The 22,853-nt window shown below is 36.6% G+C and overlaps 1 protein-coding gene across 1 annotated transcript in view; it reads right to left on the bottom strand.

Moving 5' to 3' along the window:
- Nucleotides 1–884: 884 nt before the first annotated feature.
- Nucleotides 885–22,853, bottom strand: part of dnajb6b (DnaJ heat shock protein family (Hsp40) member B6b) — a 50,234-nt gene continuing 28,265 nt past the window's right edge. Inside the window, exons 3-10 of the mRNA XM_062021630.1 lie at nucleotides 22,478–22,587; nucleotides 22,339–22,407; nucleotides 13,155–13,259; nucleotides 8,827–8,934; nucleotides 8,608–8,755; nucleotides 8,463–8,533; nucleotides 2,049–2,198; nucleotides 885–1,971 (exon numbers count right to left, since the gene is read on the bottom strand). Coding sequence (XP_061877614.1) covers nucleotides 1,856–1,971; nucleotides 2,049–2,198; nucleotides 8,463–8,533; nucleotides 8,608–8,755; nucleotides 8,827–8,934; nucleotides 13,155–13,259; nucleotides 22,339–22,407; nucleotides 22,478–22,587 — 877 coding nt within the window. The 3' untranslated portion in view covers nucleotides 885–1,855. The remainder of the gene's footprint in view (nucleotides 1,972–2,048; nucleotides 2,199–8,462; nucleotides 8,534–8,607; nucleotides 8,756–8,826; nucleotides 8,935–13,154; nucleotides 13,260–22,338; nucleotides 22,408–22,477; nucleotides 22,588–22,853) is intronic.

A 22,853-nucleotide genomic window follows, 5' to 3' on the forward strand; every position in this document is an offset into this window, starting at 1 on the left:
CGCTTTTCCAACAATTTGGATTTTTTTCGTCCCAATAAAGCAGGGGTGTCCGAACGTTTTGACTTGGAGGCCGCATTGGGCTAAAATAATTTGGCTGGGATCCGAAAGCTGACATATATATATATATATATATATATATATATATATATATATATATATATATATATATATATATATATATATATATATATATATATATATATATATATATATATATATATATATATATATATATATATGTGTATATATATATATATATATATATATATATATGTGTATATATATATATATATATATATATATATATATATATATATATATATATATATATATATATATATATATATATATATATATATATATATATATAAATATACATGTTATGTCAGGAAAAAACACAGAGGCTATTTCATCCCTACAAGCCTGTTTCGCAGGTTTCACTGCTCTTCAGGGGATTTTATTGAAGTGTCTGTGGTTGTTACCTGGGGGTGTGTACATTGTTACACAGAACCGGCACAGAAACAAGCCACTACTGTGTAACAATGGCCACACCCCCATGTAATGTACCCTACATATATGTAACAACCACAGACACTTCAATAAAATCCCCTGAAGAGCAGTGAAACCTGCGAAACAGGCTTGTAGGGATGAAATAGCCTCTGTGTTTTTTCCTGACATAACATGTATATATATATATAAATATATATATATATATATATATATATATATATATATATATATATATATATATATATATATATATATATATATATATATATATATATATATATATATATATATATATATATATATATATATATGTATGTACAGTACATACATACTACTATTTACATTGTAGATTGTCACTGAAAGCATCAAAACTATGACACCTGTGAAGCGAAAACCCTTTCAGGTGACTACCCCTTGAAGCTCATTGAGAGAATGCCAAGAGTATGCAAAGCAGTAATCAGAGCAAAGGGTGGCTATTTTGAGGAAACTAGAATATAAAACATGTTTTCAGTTATTTCACCCTTTTATTGTTAAGTACATAACTCCACATGTGTTCATTCATAGTTTTGATGCCTTCAGTGACAATCTACAATGTAAATAGTCATGAAAATAAAGAAAACGCATTGAATGAGGAGGTGTGTCCAAACTTTTACCCTGTACTGTAAATATATTATATATACATATATATACACGTACATGTTATATTAATGTATTGGATATATATGGATATTAAGAGTATGTACAAGTTTGACTGCTACTTTGTTTACTTCTGTGACAACCTCCTTAAAGGTTTGTATTCAATCAGAAATATCAAGCAGCTAAAATGCACCAAACATGGATAAGTGTGAAGAGTGTTTTTTCATTTTCCTATCTTGCACTGTAATAGATTAAAATCTGTCTAATTTTGACATTTTGATGGTGTTTGGACATTTTCTAGAATATCCACAAAGTTCAATGAGCTGGTTGTGTTATGTGACCATGTGTTGACTTCCTGTGTTTGTTGCTTCTTTTTTTTTTTACGCCATGACTAGGGAAGGTTGTTTGGTTTGTGTCATATAAGTAAATACTGTGCTGAGCATCATTGAAAGAACAATTCATGATCAATGATCTGATGTAGCCACATTGTCCTCAAGATTGCAATGACATTGCATCAGACGCTAAAAATAATTTTGGCCGCGGTGCGACTCCTTATTGGACTCATGACGTCTAGCGGACGAGCCGCAGCGACCCTGCACTACAGCGTCGAAATAAAACACTCAACCAATCGTTGGACATGTCCACTGTGAGTCTTTGTAACATTCAGCATGACTCCATAAAGCTATCAACACCAACAAAGTTGAACTTTCTAAAAAAAAGAGGAAAATCCGCCAAATGTGGGGTAGAAAAATCGAGGTGGGGCTCTTCTCCTTTTAGACTCCGCCTCCTTGTAGTAACTCTTCCTCCTCTTGGTGTCCATGTGACCTCCAAGCCCAACAAAATGCAACATGTCAATACAAACTAATCAAAGGATTCACCCAAACACAAATGTTGATCCTCACCTCCTCTCACCAGTCCGTGCTCTTCCTCCTCCTCCTCCTCATCAGGGGGGTTGTGGGCGGAGCTTCTGAGGTAGCGCTGGTGCCCGCCCACACTGGGAAGTAGACTGTTGTGTCTGCGCCGACGCTGCTCTTCATCGTTAACGCTGACGTCTGTGGCGAAACCACACACAAAAGTGAAGGACGTGATTGATGAAAGGATGAAGATCTTGTATGAAAGGGCGGAGATCTGGTTGGTGGATGAAAGGATGAAGATCTTGTATGAAAGGATAAAGATCTGGTTGGTAGATGAAAGAATGAAGATCTTGTATGAAGGTACGGAGATCTGGTTGATGGATGAAAGGATGAAGATCTTGTATGAAAGGCCGTAGATTCGGTTGATTGATAAAAGGATGAATATCTTGTATGAAAGGGCGGAGATCTGGTTGGTGGATGAAAAAATGAATATCTTGTATGAAAGGACAAATAGCTGGTTAATAGATGAAAGGATGAAGATCTTGTATGAAAGGACGGAGATCTGGTTGATGGATGAAAGGATGAAGATCTTGTATGAAAGGCCGGAGATCTGGTTGATGGATGAAAGGATGAAGATCTTGTATGAAAGGCAGTAAATCCGGTTGATTGATGAAAGGATGAAGATCTTGTATGAAAGGGCGGAGATCTGGTTGGTGGATGAAAGGATGAAGATCTTGTATGAAAGGATAACGATCTGGTTGGTAGATGAAAGAATGAAGATCTTGTATGAAGGGACGGAGATCTGGTTGATGGATGAAAGGATGAAGATCTTGTATGAAAGGATAAAGATCTGGTTGGTAGATGAAAGAATGAAGATCTTGTATGAAGGGACGGAGATCTGGTTGATGGATGAAAGGATGAAGATCTTGTATGAAAGGCCGTAGATTCGGTTGATTGATAAAAGGATGAATATCTTGTATGAAAGGGCGGAGATCTGGTTGGTGGATGAAAAAATGAATATCTTGTATGAAATAACAAATAGCTGGTTAATAGATGAAAGGATGAAGATCTTGTATGAAAGGACGGAGATCTGGTTGATGGATGAAAGGATGAAGATCTTGTATGAAAGGCCGGAGATCTGGTTGATGGATGAAACGATGAAGATCTTGTATGAAAGGCCAAAGATCCGGTTGATGTATGAAAGGATGAAGATATTGTATGAAAGGCCGGAGATCCGGTTGATGTATGAAAGGATGAAGATCTTGTATGACAGGCCGTAGATCCGGTTGATGGATGAAAGGATGAAGATCTTGTATGAAAGGACAATGATCCGGTTGATAGATGAAAGGATGAAGATCTTGTATGAAAGGACGGAGATCCGGTTGATGGATGAAAGGATGAAGATCTTGTATGAAAGGTTAAAAAGTTCCGGTTGATAGATAAGAGGATGAAGATCTTGTATGAAAGGTTAAAAAGATCCGGTTGATAAATGAAAGGATGAAGATCTTGTATGAAAGGACAAAGATCTGGTTGATAGATGAAATGATGAAGATCTTGTATGAAGGGACAAAGATCTGGTTAATAGATGAAAGGATGAAGATCTTGTATGAAGGGACAAAGATCTGGTTGATAGATGAAAGGATGAATATCAGGACAAAGATCTGGTTGATAGGTGAAAGGATGAAGATCTTGTATGAAAGGACAAAGATCTGGTTGATAGATGAAATGATGAAGATCTTGTATGAAGGGACAAAGATCTGGTTAATAGATGAAAGGATGAAGATCTTGTATGAAGGGACAAAGATCTGGTTGATAGATGAAAGGATGAATAGCAGGACAAAGATCTGGTTGATAGATGAAAGGATGAATATCTTGCATGAAAGAACAAAGATATGGTTGATAGATGAAATGATGATCTTATATCAAAGGACAAAGATCTGGTTGATGGATGAAAGGATGAATATATTGTATCAAAGGACAACAATCTGATTGATGGTTGAAAGGATGAATATCTTGTATCAAAGGACAAAGATCTGGTTGAGATGAAAGGATGAAGATCTTGTATGAAAGGACAAAGATCTGGTTGATAGGTGAATGATAAATGAATGGATGGGTGGATGAATGTAGATGTTTTTGATGAATGGATGAAAGGATGAACATTTTGTTGAAGGATGACACAAATTATAAATACTGTAGAAGTTGGATGAAAGAATGGGGAACTTGACATAAGACCAATGGGATGAAATGTTGAAGATGTTGATGCATAATGGATGAACGGATGAAGATCTTGAAGGATGGATGGTTGGATGAATGTAGATCTTGTTGATTAATACATTAAAGGGTGGATGAAAGGATGAATATGTTAATGGACAGATAGTTGATGGATAGAGGAAAGAATGAAGATCATATTGATGGATAATGGATGACAGGATAAATATCGTATTGATGGATGATGTATGAAGATCCTGCTATAAGATTAATGGATGGATGAATGACTTGTTGATAAATCATGTATAAAAGGATGAATGATTAATGAATGGCTGAAATGATTAAGCTCTTATGGGATGGATGATGGATGAATGGATGGATGACCGTCGACCTTGTTGATAAATGCATGTATAAAAGGATGAAGTATGAATGAATGAATGGCTTATGGCATGGATGGTGGATGAATATATCAATATCTTGATAATGTATGATTGGATGGATGCAGCTCTTGATGAATGGATGGAATGATGTATGGAAGAAAAAATATGTTGATGGATGGATTAATGTAGATCTTGTTAATGAAAGCATGAATGGATAAAACATTTTGTTGAAGGATGAAAAAAGGATTAATATATTGTAGATATTAGATGGTTGAAAGGATGGAGAACTTGATGGACAGGTGGATGAGTGGATGAAAATGTTAATGTAAGACAATGGATGAAGGATGGATAAATGTCGATCTTGTTGTTGAAATGATGAAGATGTTGGATAAAAGGACAAAGGATGAATAGATGGATGAATTAATTTACACCTTGTTGATAAATAATGCATAAAAGGACGAAGGATGAAGTAATGGCTGAAGGGATAATGGATCAATATTTTGTTAAAGGATGAATGGATGATTGGATGGATGAAGGGCTTGAAGAATGTACAAAAGGCTTTATGGAAGAATAAATATGTTGATGTAGATCTTGTTGATGAATGCATGAAAGGATGAAACATTTTGTAAATAAATAGGATTTTGTTGATGGATACACGATAGATGAAACAATGGAGAAACGTGAAGGACAGAATAACGAAAGGATGAAGATGTTAATGGGTAATGGATGAATGGATGGAGATCTGAAAGGATGAATGGATGGTTGAATGAATGTAGATCTTGTTATTTAATAGGTTAAAGGATACACTTCTCTTTTGTAAAGTAAATCTGAACAGCCGATATGGGCATCTACATCTGCTATATGATTTGCCCGAGAAGCTGGGCAGGACATTATAAAAAATAAAAAAAATAAAAATAAAAAAAATAAAAAATAGGTTAAAGGATGGATGAAAGGATAAAGATGTTGAGCGGTTAGTTGGATGGATGTATGGTGGAAAGCCTGAAGGTCTTGTTGATGGATGAGGGATGAAAGGATGAATATCTTCCATCCATCCATCTTTTCCCGCTTAGCCAAAGTTGGGTTGCGGGGGCAGCAGCCTAAGCAGAGAAGCCCAGACTTCCTTGTCCCCAGCTGCTACTTCATCCAGCTCTTCCCGGGGGATCCCGGGAAAGATAAGGATCTTGATAAGGGATGAATGGATGTTTGGACCTTCCAAAATGGCAAGCAGTAGAAAATGGATGGATGATAATGCATAAAAAAGATGAATTAATGGCTGAAAGGATGGATGGTGGATGAATATAGACCTTGTTGATAAATGCATGTATACAAGGATGACATGATGAATGGCTCATGGAATGGATGATGGATGAATGGATCAATATGTTGATAAAGGATGAATGATGTAGCTCTTGATGAATGGCGGAACAGATGCATGGAAGAATACATTTTGATGAATGCATGAAATGATGTTGAAGGATTACTGAATAGACATAAAAGAAAAATGTCTGGAAGATGAATGAAAGGATGGAGAACCTGTCGAAGGACAAATGGATCAAAGATGAAAATGTTGATGGATCATAACAGATGAACGGGTGACGATCTTGAAGGATGAATGGATGGCTGGATGATTGTAGATCTTGCTGGTGGGTAAATGAAAGGATGAATGGATTGTAAACAACACTTACCCCAACTCCTACAAAAAAAGTCTACATTGTAAAGAATGGAATGAAATGCTGCTGATGTATGATGAAGAAACAATGTCAACAGGTCATGCTTACAGGGAGGAAGAAATAGCTCTTACTTTATTTGGGATTTGGATGACTTTTGATGTAAAAACACTTCTTGCATGTGGTTATTTTGCAGCATGCTTTACGTCACAAGGGCAACATTCGTGTCATGAGGCTGTGCATCTATTCTCTAGTCCAACACTGACATCTAGTGGCCGCACGAAATAACTCGTTAATCCCAATTTAAAAAGGTTAAGAAGAACAATTCGCTTTCACTGATTTTTGTACTGATTTCTTCCACATTCTTGGATTGAAAACGGATCATTTTACTTTGGGACAGTAGAGGGCGCCAGAGCACCATCAATAACATTTTAGGACAAAGCCCATTCCCTTTAAAAAAATAAAGCCACTAGATGTCACGTCATTATCTATTCAACTCTACACTTTCCTCAGTCAGTGACGCCGTCAGGGGGGCGGGGCTGCGTCATATTGGCGCAGCGCTGCAGCGTTGCCTAGCAACTGTATATGTTGCAAAATGTATAGGTCCGTATAAATGCATGCATGTGTACATAGCTGTCAGGAATGTGACACACCTGAACTAACTTTGACTCTCCTCACTCCAAATATGCAGCGGTGGTCTTGTATGAATACACGCCTTCAGCACATTCCACACATCTATATACACTGTGTGTGTGTGTGTGTGTTCTTGTATTTCTACCCTTCTTGAGACATCATATGAGAACCAGTAAACCAGGTTAGGACCAAAATCATGGTCCCAATAGGGAAAACCATTGCATCTAATAGAGAATGTCTCATTTGCACCCCTGGTGGTGAAATCTATCAAAATTAGGGTGGTCCCAAAAAGGGATTTTTCAAATTGACTGTGTGTCGGTTTTAAAAGTGCTCCCCCTCTGGTCAACATATGAAATAACAAGTGTGTGTAAGAAAGTGAAACGCGCCCCCTTTGGCCAAAATGTATTTTAAAAATTAATTAAATATGTATATAGAGACATACTGTAATAACTAAATAATGAAGATTAAAAAACAATTACAAACAAAAAATTTAAAAAAAATTTTTTTTAACTAAAAGCAGTCTTTTTCTCACAATGTGTCAACTTTTTTTCTTATAAAATTGGGAACAATTTCTCATATTCTTTCTGTTTCTGTAATATTGCAGTATTTTCTCGTAAAATTATTACTTTTTTTATGTACAATTATTACTTTTTAATGCAAAACGGTGACATTTGTCATATAGAATTCTGACTTTTATCACAATATTGCCAATTTTTTGGAGTAAAATTATGACTTTTGTCAAAATTTTGCCAAGTAAAATTCCAGTTTATATTATAATGTTGCCAACATTTTAAAAGTTTTCTTATAAAATTGTGACTTTTGTAGTTTAAAATTACAACTCTTTTCATTGCGACTGTTATTAAGTAAAATTCTAACTTTTATCATAATATTGCACAAATGTTCAGTTTGTCTTGTAAAATGTTGACTTGCGTAGAGTAAAATTGCGATTTTTATTGTGATACTGCCAAAATTCAAAGTTTTTCTTATGAAACTGTGACCTTTTTTTTGTGAAATTCCAACTCATTTTTCACAACAAACTCTTTTATATTTGCATAGTATGTATATATTATTAGTGTAGTAAATACAAGTCATTATATATCTAGAAAGGGTGGTCCTAAAGAGGTAGGAATTTTCCGGAGGTCTCAAGAAGGTAACAAATACGAGTGTGTGTGTGCAAACATGCTACATGCAAAACACGGACGCACACAATGCAAGCACATGTGTGTTGTCGTAAATGTCAAAGACCACATTAGTCTGCGTTGCTTTCCTATACAAGCCAGTGAAAAGGGTCACGGTGGGGGTGTGGTCAGGCAGAGGGAAGGACACAATAGGTTTCACATCTGTGGTTTCCACGGTGACGACAGGTTTTAAAAGTGTTAATAAAAGACACAAAGTGCAAAAGAATGGTTTATTACTACTGGTCCAAACATGCATGCAAAGTCATTGGTGTGGCGTTAAAGACGAGTACAACACGCGTACAAGAAGAGCGTCATGGAATGTTAATAGTAATAAATATGAAGTTAAAAAAGGTTCCATTTTTAACTAGTTGTTTAGACTTAGGAGCTGCTCCTCACCGTTAACTGTGAGCGACTTCAGCTGGCCGTCCTCCTCCACTTCCACGCGCTCCTGACCGTTCTCCACCGTCCTGCGCGCGCACACATGCATAAAGAGTTACACAACCACTACACAAGGTGCTGAGAGGTGTGTGTGTGAATGTACCGCTTGGTGGTGATCCTTCTGCCGTTGACAATCTTGGTGGAGGAGGACACGGACTTGAAGTTGGACAAGCCGCCGCCGCCCCCCCCGCCGCCAAAGGTGGAGGTGAAGGACGTGAATCCGCCGCCCATGTCGCCAAATGAGTTAAACCCTGCAGGGAAGCAAAAGCATGTTGGGTCCGGCTGTGCATGGACTGCAAGTGTTCAGTGAGGCTGTACGTACCTGACTGGAACGGGAAGCCCCCGAAATCAAACAGCCCGCCTCCCGTCCGGCTTCTGCTCGCCCCTCTGTGGCGGCCGTGACCGATGAAGTCGTCCATGGGGTCGTTGGCTGCCAAACAACACACAAATGAGATCACGTGCTCCACTGAAGAATTTATCGTAAATATATACCCGCTTACTTTTTTCCTACGCTTTGAACCCTGCGCCTTATAAAAAGGTGCGGCTAATTTGTGTTTTTTTCTTCGCTCGCGGCCATAATGCAAATAATGCACACCCGGACCCCAGACTATTAAAATCATGGCATTAAAACTAAAAAAGAAAGACAACTTTAGATTGTTTTCTTTGTCTTACTTTTGGCCAGAAATAGAACAAACACATTCTGAAAATATTACAATAAAAATATAGAAAACAATACTGGCACTGGTAAATCAATCAATCAATCAATCAATGTTTATTTATATAGCCCTAAATCACAAGTGTCTCAAAGGGCTGCACAAGCCACAACGACATCCTCGGTCGGTACAGAGCCCACATAAGTTTAGATCCGTAGAAGAAAGTGAATGAATGTTTACAACCGAATACATTTACATATGCATAAAAATGTGTTTTATTTTTATTTTTTAATGAATTAAGTAACGTTTATGACAACCTTTTTCCAAAAGACAATATAGAATGTGAGATATAACAGGATAATGCATACATTTATCATTTCTTTTCAAAACGGATACAAAAAAGTGGGACCCAAAAAATTTACTGTGGGACCCCGTTTTTATGTCTTGATTGGGTCCCTGGGATCCCATTTTGAAAATTTGTAGCGTAAACACTGATGGAGTATTGGTGCGTGTAAAACAGCAGCAGGCGGCTTTGGCCTGCGGGCCGGTTCTAATACTAATTAAATATCATCCCGGGGGCCATAGATCATTCATTCGTGGCCGGATATGGACCGCGGGCCTTGACTTTGATACATAGGGTTTAGTGCTTTTAATTGGAAGTACAATTGCCGTTCCGTCTTTTTGGTCTTCCATAGCGTTCCTACTTGTATGGATTCTTCATTCATCACTCCAAGCAACGTTTGTAAGTTTGTAAGAAATGTAAATAACGAAGGAAGTAGTCGAAAGCTTCAATAATTACTTTGTAAATATTGGACCAAAATTGGAGGAAAGGATTCCAGACCCAGTTTCAACTGAAGACTATAATGACACCATAGATAGAAATCCCAACTCAATGTTCCTCAATAATGTGACACAGGAGGAAATAGTTAAAATCGTGAAAAAAATGCTAATCTAAGACTTCAATCGATTGTAATGGAATTGATATGGAAACGATAAAAAAAGGTTATTGAAGAGATCTCAGGACCATTAATGTACAGTATACTACTAACCTATCACTTCAAACGGGCAAATTCCCAAACAAAATGAAAATAGCCAAAGTTGCAACCAAGTTGCACACTCTTGGCACTTCAAGAGGTAGTCACCTGAAATGGTTTTCACTTCACAGGTGTGCTTGAAGCTCATCGAGAGAATGCCAAGAGTGTGCAAAGCAGTAATCAGAGCAAAGGGTGGCTATTTTGAAGAAACTAGAATATAAAACATGTTTTCAGTTATTTCACCTTTTTTTGTTAAGTACATAACTCCACATGTGTTCATTCATAGTTTTGATGCCTTCAGTGACAATCTACAATGTAAATAGTCATGAAAATAAAGAAAACGCATTGAATGAGGAGAAGGTGTGTCCAAACATTTGGCCTGTACTGTACATGTCCTTTAAAACTGACTATGATACAACGTTGCTAAATAGTTGTATTTGTAAATTGAGACAACGTTGGTGTCCAACGTTGGATCCCCGTTGTTGGTTGGGAAATGACCAAATTTCAATGGTCAAATCAACGTCACAAGCTGACATTGAATAAAGGTCGTCAAAAAGCACGTTGTTTCAACGTTGTATTTGTGTTGTAGAATATTCGTTGGAAAATGACAAAAATTCAATGGCCATCTCACCCCGGACATAAACTTTTTGAACTGCTGCCCTTGGGCAGGAGATACAGGACAATAAAATGCCGGACAAACAGATTTAAGAACACTTTACCCGAGAGCAATAGTGTCGCTGAACACAAGACAATAATGACTGTGCATGTGAGCTGTGTGCTTGGTATTTTTATGTATTTTATGTATTATTATCTATTTATCTATGTTCTTATGTTTTTATGTGTTATTATGAATTTGCACTAAATTAGTTTTGCTTACAATTTCGTTGTACAATGTACAATAAATATATATTCTATTCTATAAATCAACGTCAGAACCCGACATTGATTAAACGTTGTCATAAAGCATGTTGTTCTAACGTTATGTTTAAGTTGCTCAACGTCAGGACCTAGATCAGCAAGTGTGCCCGCTGGGAACATGATTGCAAATTGTCGGTTGCTTCTGCGGGACTACTTTTGTGTATGGGCACGCGTTTACAGCCTGTATGTGTGAACGAGACAGCGGTGAGTGACAGTCTAAAAGCCAGACTTTTTCCACAGGCAGATAAGCACTTTTAATAATTATGAAAAAAAAATACATATATATTTATGTTCTTTTAAACCACTAATGGTAACATAAGCTACCCGGTGGTTTCTTCACAATAGTTTTTATTTTGAAAAATTTAACTTTAAGTCTCAGACATTGGTTTTCCCTTAGCACATTACCCCACTCTAAAAAAGTATATATAATAAATATTTCACAAGAAATGTACATATTTTTCTGTTTATTCAATGACACTTCAACTATGACTGCTGATGTATTCAAATCCCAGCACACTGCTGTTTCCTGTTACCTTAATTATTATTTTACATTATTTGTTTATGTCTATGAATGTTCTCAATCATCTCAGGGCATTCAACCGATCGCAACTGGACTGTTTGGTTTGTCTTAGAAGACGTTTCGCCTCTTCATCAGAACGGATGAAGCCTACTCGGATGAGAGGCGAAACGTCTTCTAAGACAAACCAGTTATTTGTTTATTTTTAAAATATGTATTTTATTTGTTGAATCCCTGTAATGTGCCTCTAGTCAACTATGCTAAAACTCACTCCTGTTATTTTCAGTACTGTTACTCAAATAAACAACTTAGTAATAACCTTGTACAAAAAATGTTTGCCTGAGATACACAATATGTGTGTTGTCTGATTTAGAGTTGAAAAAAGTTAGAAATGTAAGTTTATTTTGAGAGAGTTCCATGATGTTTTCTACCACTTGTCCCTTTCAGGGTCACAGGGGGGCTGGAACCTATCCCAACTGCACTCGGGCAGACCACAGGGTACACCCCGGACAAGTCGCCACCTCATCGCAGTGTGAGAGAGTTACAACCAAAAAATGGTGTCCATGTTTTTATTTATCTTATATCCCCATTTCAGTTAATTCTTGTATTTAATCATTTTATTACAGTATTGTATGTCTTCATGTTTTGTGTACACTGTGAATATGAGATTGAGATGAATGACGCAAAAAAATGTACCTACAACCTGTCGAAAGAACGGGCCTCATATACTGTTCACTTTCTTTCACATGTAGTTCTTTGTTAAGGTTTAAGAAAACCTTGAAAAGTGAAATAATTGAAAATTATAAAATATAGTAACAATTACTTTCATCCAATTGATTTTTTTTTTTTAACGTTGATGTTCCAGGCAATCTAATTTTCAGTGAATGTATAGGATAGGAAAATATAAGCTTTGGCTTCAGCCTATTCCTTTTTCGGTCATTCTTTTTCTTTTCTTTTCTATTTGTGTGTAAATGTGTATGATTGTTGAATATGTATAATCTGTACTGTTAAACTGGTCACACAAAATGGTTGATGGTTGATTATATGGCCGAAATAAACTTATTTCATTCATTATTTCATTCAATTCTTAAAAAAGTAGCAAAAAACCACAGGATTGTGTTAAAAAAGTAAAATGTTAAAAACCTGTTTATTGTCCGTATAAAAGTTGATAAGTGAAGCATGTTGTTGCGTGTGTTTAATACGGCGTCTATTTTGGACAGCATTCCAGCCGAGTGATGCGGACCCTGTGCTCACTCCTTATTTAGAGTTCAGAGTGGAGCAGTGTGCCTTCAACACTTTCATACGCTATTCAGCAGCTGTTGGCGCAATAGGACGGCGGCCAGCAAAAGGGATTACTTCTCTACTTTGGCTGTAATTTCTTCTTGACTGTCTGCCAGCGTCTTATACTACACAGGCAAAAAAAAGCCAACCCTACATATGTCTACATATGACCTCACACAATACAGATGCACTGTACTGTTAAAGGGCTGAAAAGAGGGTTAATGTTAATATTGCAACACTTGCTTACCAAAGAAATCAGCAAACGGATCTCTGCCACCAAAGAACTCCCTGAAGACGTCCTCAGGATTTCGGAATGTGAAGCTGGAGTCGCCAAAGTGGTTGTGATGTCCTCCTGTGTGATGTCAAACACATGATCATGAGCACTGTGGCGGAGTGTTCATTTTGTTGACTAATCATTTTTATCCTGACAAAAAAACAAAAAAAATATGGACATATGGACACATTTCATGTTTGCCTCTATGGAGAAAAATACATTGTGTGAACCATGTGAAGCAAATATCCCTGCTAAAAACTTAGGGTGTAACGATTGATCCACAGATCGATTTATGTTCCTTAAATTCCAAGTAAATCGATCTGTGCTCTGCTAGTTGGCCTTCCAGAAGATATATATCGATTTAAGATCGATTTCAAAAGGTAATTAATTGATTTTTTTCGATACTAGAAAACATTGGCTTTAAAGTACCAGTAGAGTAGAACTTTTATTAGTAGATTGCACAGTACAGTACATATTCCGTACAATTGACCACTAAATGGTAACACCCGAATAAGTTTTTCAACTTGTTTAAGTCGGGGTCCACGTTAATCAATTCATGGTTGAAGCGATTATCGTACATATCTGATTTATGACACCAAAAAACTTGCAAAGTTTGCAAGTAAAGAGATTAGGGCTGCAACAACTAATCGATTAAATCGATTAAAATCGATTATAAAAATAGTTGCCGATTAATTTAGTCATCGATTCGTTGGATCTATGCTATGCACATGCGCAGAGGCAAAATTTTTTTTGTTATTATTATTTTTTTATAAACCTTTATTTATAAACTGCAACATGTACAAACAGCTGAGAAACAATAATCAAAATAAGTATGGTGCCAGTATGCTGTTTTTTTTCAATAAAATACTGGAAAGGATAGAAATGTAGTTTGTCTCTTTTATCCGATTATTGATCGATTAATCGAAGTAATAATCGACAGATTAATCGATTATCAAATTAATTGTTAGTTGCAGCCCTAAAAGAGATATGATCAAAATAGTATCAATCACATGGAGATTCCCGAGCCATTTTGAGGAATAGTGAGCTAGCCAGTCACGTGATCTGTGACATAGCTTTAAGAACCGCAGATCTCTTCCCCATCAACAACAATGCTAATCATGCAGACTTTGTGAGAGTCAACAACAATTTCTTTTGGAAAAATTATTATCCAGAACCTTATATGGTAATCCTGAATATAAGGAAGATGAGCTACACGTTTTAGAAGCTCTGCTAAATAGATCCAACTTCAGTGAAACACTAAGCATCATGTAGCAGTATTGCTAAGTGCTAAACAAGAAATACAAACTACAAACCATAATAAAATGATAGCTTACTGTACAACGTCTTCTCTCACTGTGATAATGACTGAGAGTATGTCCATATCTTCTTGTTTATATAAAGAAATAATCATGATGCACATGAAGTAACCGGTTAACAAGGAAAAGTCTCCCTGCAGACACTGTCTTCAGTTGTGTGTTTGTCTCCATCTCCGGGTATGAATTGAATGTCACAGATGAACAAATTCTAGATTTATGGTTTAAATCCTCCTAATATCCAGATGAAAGACATGATTTATAATCTAGAATAACTTTGACGAGCCGAGACAAAATGATGCGGGAGCAGCAGGACATCGAGGTCAGCTCTCGGTAAAGCAGCAGAGGGCTCCTTAGCTGTGTTTTATCAGCCGCTAAAAATACTTTGTCTGCGTTAGCTCTCATAATAACAACATTAGTAATATTTGGTTATTATTCAGGTCACGATATGTATAAAGAATATTGTTGGTGGGTTTTGGATGGTTATTTAGAGAGTTTTGTGGGTGGAATAGGGATCCCTTATTGACTGATTATTTATGTATTTACGACTAAGAATGTATAATAAAAAAGAAAGACATGTGTACAGTTCCTGTCTTATATAGGGATTGTGAATGATAAACAGCACATCTTTGTCTAAATTTTGCATATTTCCAAGTATGAATGATCTGATACTATGGTCAGAGTGACGTCAATCTACGGAAATGACTGAAAATGGCTGACTGAATTATTGGCATTGTGTGATGTTTGGAAGGTATTTTCACATACTTTGAAGGTTTTAAATATAATGAAACACAATTAAGCATATAGAGTCAACTAGTTTTCCCACGCTACTGGCACTTTAAGAACGGCAGTCTTTATATAAAGTAGTTTTTCAGCATTTTTAAATGAATAAAAACGTAAACTTTATGCGAGTGTGTCGCCCGTCCGTCTGTGTAGTCATCACCAGGCGTCATCAGTCATCTAAAAGAAGTATGGCGGATACGGAAAGAGAAGCAGGCGAACGGAAAATGAATAAGCCACCTGCGGCAACACTTGGACTTTTGCAAAGATAGAGATGTTCTTAAGTTGCTCACTGTTTGTTGGATATGTAAAACACAATGGCAACACAACAGACCTCCCTTCACTATCGAGTGAAACCCAGAGAAGCGTACAAATGTAATTAATAAGCATAACTAATGATTTTTATAATAATGATACTTGTGGTTTTAGTCAGACTTTAAACCTTTACTACTACACACAAATACATGGTAAATGGGTTATACTTGTATAGTGTTTTTCTACCTTCAAGGTACTCAAAGCCCTCTGACACTATTTCTACATTGACACACTGATGCAAGGCCCTAACCAGGAGCAAGGGTGAAGTGTCTTGCTCAAGGACACAACAGACGTGACTCAGATGGCAGAAACCGGCACCCACAGGTTGCTGGCACGGCCGCTCTAATAACCGGGCCACGGCGTCCATACACAATGAAACACATTTGAAATACCGCAAGCTGATGTGCCAGCATTTGCATATTTAGCAAAAAACCTTGTCTTCTAAACGGTCTTCTTCTTAATAAAGACAGGCGAAACAAAATAAGAGCACAAGAAAATCTGAACATCCCGTGTGACGGCGTCTTGAAAGTAAACACAACGTTTGTCACGTCGGCATTAGGTCACAGTCAATCATGACGCAATACTTCGCCATGGCACTAGATGTTAGCGCCAAGGGGGGAGGGTCAAGTAGAAGAGGGAAGGGAGAGAAAGGGGAATTCGAATTGAGCCTTACTGCACTGCTGTGTATTAAAATGAGATTAGTGTAACAGTTTGAGTGTTGGCACAAGGATGACTTCATAGGAGGTCAAATGTGATGTGGGTTGAATAAATGGAGTCAGCACGCTCGCTTCGAAGTATTAAAAGTTCCTTCATTTTTGTCTTTCAAAAGTATGCTTTAAAAACACCCTACACCTTGTACACGAGTAGTAGCAGGTCAAGCCACTGCTCATTCAAACCTGGAGACATTTGGTTGTACCTAATTTGTCACATTAATGTTGTATTTGTATTATTTCCAGGTCGAAAAACAACAGTAAAAGTAGCTGGTGAATCTACTGCACTGCAAAAAGTCAGTGTTCAAAAACAAGAAAAAAATATACAAAAATTAGGGGTATTTTATTTGAACTAAGCAAAATTATCTGCCAATAGAACAAGAAAATGCGGCTTGTCAAGACTTTCCAAAACAAGTAAAATTAGCTAACCTCAATGAACCCAAAAATACCTTAAAATAAGTATATTCTCACTAATAACAACTGTACTACTATATGAGTACGTATTTTCTATTGTTTAATTGAAAATAAAACAGCAAAGTCCATTTGGCTGTCATCTGTTTTAATATGAGACACAATTGTGTCAAAGTCATAATGTTTTTTTTCATGCTTGAAATAAGAAATGATTACTTTAAAAAAGTAGTTTTATACTTGTGAGTGTTGATGACACAGCTGTGCAACACTTGATATTCTAGTTTCAAGCATTTTTTACTCATAACATCTCAGCTACAAGCTGTAATATCTTACTGAGATAATTTAGGACCAAAACACTTAAAACAAGTAAAACACTCGAACATAAAATCTGCCTAGTGAGAAGAATTATCTTATCAGACAAAAAATAAGCAAATATCACCCTTATTTGAGATATTTAATCTTACTTAGATTTCAGTTTTTGCAGTGTGTTAATTCAACCTGAGGAGATGTTGGTTGCACTTTATTTTTATTATATATAAATGTTGTATTATTTTCTGTTGAGAAAGCAGTACCAGCAAGTAAATCTACTGTTCAAATTACACCAAAAAACTTAAAAGTTTGCGAGCAAAGAGATATGATCAAAATAGTATCAATCACACGGAGATTCCCGAGCCATTTTGAGGGATAGCGAGCTAGCCAGTCACGTGATCCGTGACATAGCTTTAAGAACCACAGATCCCTTCCCCATCAACAACAATGCTAATCAAGCAGACTTTGTGAGAGTCAACAACAATTACTTTGGGAAAAATTATGATCCAGAACCTTATATTGTTGATCCTGAATATAAGGAAGAGGATCTACAAGTTTTAGAAGCTCTGCTAAACAGATCCAACTTGAGTGAAACACTAAGCATCATGTAGCAGTATTGCTACGTGCTAAACAAGAAATACAAACTACAAACCATAATAAAACGATTGCTTACTGTACAACATCTGCTATTACTGTTATGATGACTGATATGATGTCCATATCTTCCCTTTTATATGAAGAAATAATCATGATGCACACGAAGGGTTAACAAGGAAAAGTCTCCCTGCAGACACTCTCTTCGGTTGTGTGTGTCCATCTCTGGGTATGAATTGAATGTCACAGATGAACAACTTCTAGATTTATGGCTAAATCCTCCTAATATCCAAATGAGAGGCATGTTTTATAATCTAGAATAACTTTGATGAGCCAAGACGCCATGATGCAGGAACAACAGGACGTCGCGGTCAGCTCACAGGAAAGCAGCAGAGTTTTGATTGATTGATTGAAACTTTTATTAGTAAATTGCACAGTACAGTACATAATCCGTACAATTGACCACTAAATGGTAACACCCGAATAAGTTTTTCAACTTGTTTAAGTCGGGGTCCACTTGGCCAGAGGGCTATTTAGCTGTGTGTTATCAATTTGCCGCTAAACAATAGTTTAACAGTAAATCTACTGTTAAAATGTTGGTTCCTGTATTTTTATTAAAAATGTATTAAAATGAAAGCAGAAATGGTTTCCTCGTGTTAATTTAAGTGAAAGTGTTGGTTCTACTTTATTCAAATAAGATGTGGATGCATTGGCCATTTGTTGTTGTTTACATGTGTGTTTGTATACACAATTTATGCCCAATTCCCTTACAAGAAATACCAGGAATATAGGAAACTTCACCTGCAGTGTTCAGTATCCAGGATTTATTTCATAGTCACACCGCTTGATTTATTTCTTTTGCTAAAGTTACTCAATCGATTTCAATTCACTGAATGGTATCGGATCATATTGTTCTAAAAAAACCAAAAAACATCGCCGTTGAATCTTATCGGCAACCGAATTGCTGTTAAAACGAATCGTTACAATCCTTCCAGCAGGTACAAGAAATACATTGATTTAACATTGATTATACATACATGTCCTTTAAAACTGACTTTGAAACAACTTTGCAAAATAGTTGTATTTGTAAATTTGTCCAATGTTGGATCCACATTTCAATGGTCAAATCAACGTCACAACCTGACATTGAATAAACGTTGTCAAAAAGCATTTTGTTTCAACGTTGTATTTGTGTTGTAGAATATTGGTTGGGAAATTACCAAAATTCAATGGTCAGATCAATGTCAGAACCCAACATTGCTTAAACGTCGTCAAAAAGCATGTTGGTCCAAAGTTATGTTTGAGTTGTTGAACGTCAGGACCTAATTTAAGAAGTTCTCAACGCTGTTTTAATGTCTTGTGCCTGCTGAGCTACTAAAACACAACAAGTTTGAAGCTGCATCTGCAGGCAAGTCATCCTGATACAATTTGGCCAATAATTGTTATTATTTTCACATGTTATGTTTGTTTTTGTTGCTGAGAAGGAGCAGAGTTGCATACGAGGCCGAGTGTGTTATGCAGAGGTGATTTATTACTTTTTACGATGGCTGTCAAAGATAAAGATGGCAACTTGAAAGATGGCATAGGTTGCGACACGGTGGGAGATTCCGCTTCTAAATACACACCGGGTGGACTTCACATAATACTGTTACCAAGTTGGGAACAAATAAATGACATTCAAGTGAGAATGCTTCTGTATGACATTCTGATAATAATATTCTATTTGTGTCCAAATGTGCAGAATTTTTCAAAGTTAATTTAAATTAAGCAAGTAAATTACTGCGATTACTCAAAAATCAGAAATGTAAATAATGTGATTTAAAAATTACCTTGTGACAGCACTACTTTATCTGTAGTATCACTGTTTCATTACATTGATTTAATATCATTACCATTATTATGATCAACATCTGAAAACATATTTACATGTATTTCTTTTTATTTTAGGTCAAATTAAATAACACCAAAGTTACTGTGATATATTAACTTATTTGTAAATGAGGCCTACTTTTTGTTATTAACTTTATTACTGGGATGCTTGTCTAGAATTGACCAACATTTACTGTAATTTTAAATGTGTGAATGAATTTCGTCAACTAAAACTTGACAATAAATAAATACAATTTGAGTATTACTAAAACTAAAATACTTTAGTAAAAAAAAAAAAAGACTACAACTAAATTAAAAATGTCAAAAAAAACAACACTTGTTGGATGACAATAGATGACGGTACATGAGTGAGATGGCGTTACTAGACATAAGAGAAACTAAGTCAGGGCTATTCAACTGGGGCTAAATCCGCTCCAGGAGTGACACCAGACCAGCTCACAAATTCATTTCAAGTTCTAAAGAAAACACTTGAGCTCTGCCATATAGATGATCTTCAACAAGCTTTTTTGCACTAGCAGATTTTCAGGAATATACAAAATAAGAATAATTGTTAGCAGAGAAGTCTGGACCCTTGGTCCTTAGCCCCCTGGAAATGTGGCCCCCAAAACAATTTAGTAGAATAGCTCTGACGTAAAACGTAAAGATGTGAGACGATGTTAGATCACGTTACATGACGGTGGATGACAGTAGATGACGGTACACAGAGTAGATGTTGTAAAATGACGATACATGAAGTTCGACGACAACAGACGGCGGCAGATGACATTATATCACAGTGCATCCTTGGATGACGATACATGTTTATTTATATACATACATATACACACACACACACACACACACACACACACACACACACACACACACACACACACACACACACACACACACACACACACACACACTACCGTTCAAAAGTTTGGGGTCACCCAAACAATTTTGTGGAATTGCCTTCATTTCTAAGAACAAGAATAGACTGTCGAGTTTCAGATGAAAGTTCTCTTTTTCTGGCCATTTTGAGCGTTGAATTGACCCCACAAATGTGATGCTCCAGAAACTCAATCTGCTCAAAGGAAGGTCAGTTTTGTAGCTTCTGTAATGAGCTAAACTGTTTTCAGATGTGTGAACATGATTGCACAAGGGTTTTCTAATCATCAATTAGCCTTCTGAGCCAATGAGCAAACACATTGTACCATTAGAACACTGGAGTGATAGTTTCTGGAAATGGGCCTCTATACACCTATGTAGATATTGCACCAAAAACCAGACATTTGCAGCTAGAATAGTCATTTACCACATTAGCAATGTATAGAGTGTATTTCTTTAAAGTTAAGACTAGTTTAAAGTTATCTTCATTGAAAAGTACAGTGCTTTTCCTTCAAAAATAAGAACATTTCAATGTGACCCCAAACTTTTGAACGGTAGTGTATATATATATATATATATATATATATATATATATATATATATATATATATATATATATATATATATATATATATATATATATATATATATATATATAAATTTGGTATCGAAATCACTTCACTAACTTCGACGGTTTTATCATTATTATTTATTCCAACTCTGTGTGCTGTCTCAGAGTGATCTGTGATCACGTTTACACAGATGTCTTTACACGTAATCTGCGATCGCAATGCTTTAAGACTGCATATTAATTTCTTACCAAATTGAAGAGGGAAGTTTGCCAACCATTTAGGAATACAGTACTAACTGCGGTAAAGTCATATTTTTGAGGGTAATCGCCAATACTCGGTTATATGGATGTGCGCACACACAGACACGCATACACGCATACACTAATACACACATTACAACGCTTGAGCGTTGATTGTGACATAACAACAATCTTTTGTACCAAAATAACACTTCAGTTTGCAATGATTAAAGCAAGCTATAACAGACTGAACTACACATAACTTCAACTTTAACATCAGATCCTGACGACAATGCAATATGAAGTACAAACAGTAAACCGTTGAATACTAAGAGTGTGTGAAAGTTCGACTTCCTCCTTGTTTACTTCCCGGACGACCTCCTTAAAGTTTTGTAATAAATCAAAAATATCAAGCAACTTAAATACGCCAAACATGGAGATGTGTGGAGAGAATTTTGCGTATCACCCATCATGCATTGTAATTGACTTACAGTATATGTAAGCGTAATTTTAAATTATTTGTAGTGGTTAAACATGTTAATTCAGTGGTCCCCAACCACTGGTCCAGGGACCGGTACCGGTCCATGATGCATTTGCTACCGGGCCGCACAGAAACAATAATTAATTTATAAACTACCGCATTTTCTCAAACTTAACTTTCGCCTGTCCCACCGAACACACCAATAAGGCTTGTTATAGTACATGGGACAATGCACATTAATGGACATATAAAATGTTAATGTGCCAGATTGTAGCCAAAAGCTAAATTTTCATGCTCATTTTTGTCCTGTTTTTATCTGCCACACGTAAAAAGACAATTTGTGAAAATAATGCATACATTAAACCGGTCCCCGGTGGAAAAAAGGTTTGGGAACCCAGTGTTAATTTATACCATGAGTATGAAAAATTGTTTGGATTGGGTCATATAAACTGATGTTCTCTTGTCATTTCCAAATGTAAGTCATGGTCAACAACCATCGATTCTGTCGTCGTTCCCAAGAGAGAGGCAAGATCACTCTGACTCTATTCTCAGTGTACTAAATTTAGGCAAAACCCTTAATCTTATTGTTAAAATTGTGATGTCTAGAGGGCAGCCACATTTGGCGGGAAGTAGTTTGAACACCCCTGTGTTAGGTGGATCAGCAGAAGACACTTACGTTCTTCTCTTCCTCCTCCTGCTGCTAGACCTTGTTTTCCATATCGGTCGTAGATGTTCCTTTTGTTTTCTACGACGGGAAAACACAATTAAGACGTCATGGACATGCGGCTGACAGTAAAACCGTCGAGTGTCCTCACCATCCGAGAGCACTTCATAAGCCTCAGACAGCTCTTTAAACTTCTTCTCTGCTTCCTCTTTGTTTTCTGGGTTCTTGTCTGGATGCCACCTCAGCGCCAGCTTTCTGTATCTGAAACGCAACAGCCGTTTGACGATAAGGTCATTTTGTCTGAGACCACAAACACATTGGAGTAACAAAACGTGGATGTTCTCGTGTTTTTGTGAGTGAAGTGAAGTGAATTATATTTATATAGCGCTTTTCTCCAGTGACTCAAAGCGCTTTTTACATAATGAAACCCAATAACTAAGTTGCATTTAAACCAGTGTGGGTGGCACTGGGAGCAGGTGGGTAAAGTGTCTTGCCCAAGGACACAACGGCAGTGACTAGGATGGTGG

Source organism: Entelurus aequoreus, linkage group LG15, assembly GCF_033978785.1.
Source record: "Entelurus aequoreus isolate RoL-2023_Sb linkage group LG15, RoL_Eaeq_v1.1, whole genome shotgun sequence".
In the NCBI taxonomy this organism is placed as follows: Eukaryota; Metazoa; Chordata; class Actinopteri; order Syngnathiformes; family Syngnathidae; genus Entelurus; species Entelurus aequoreus.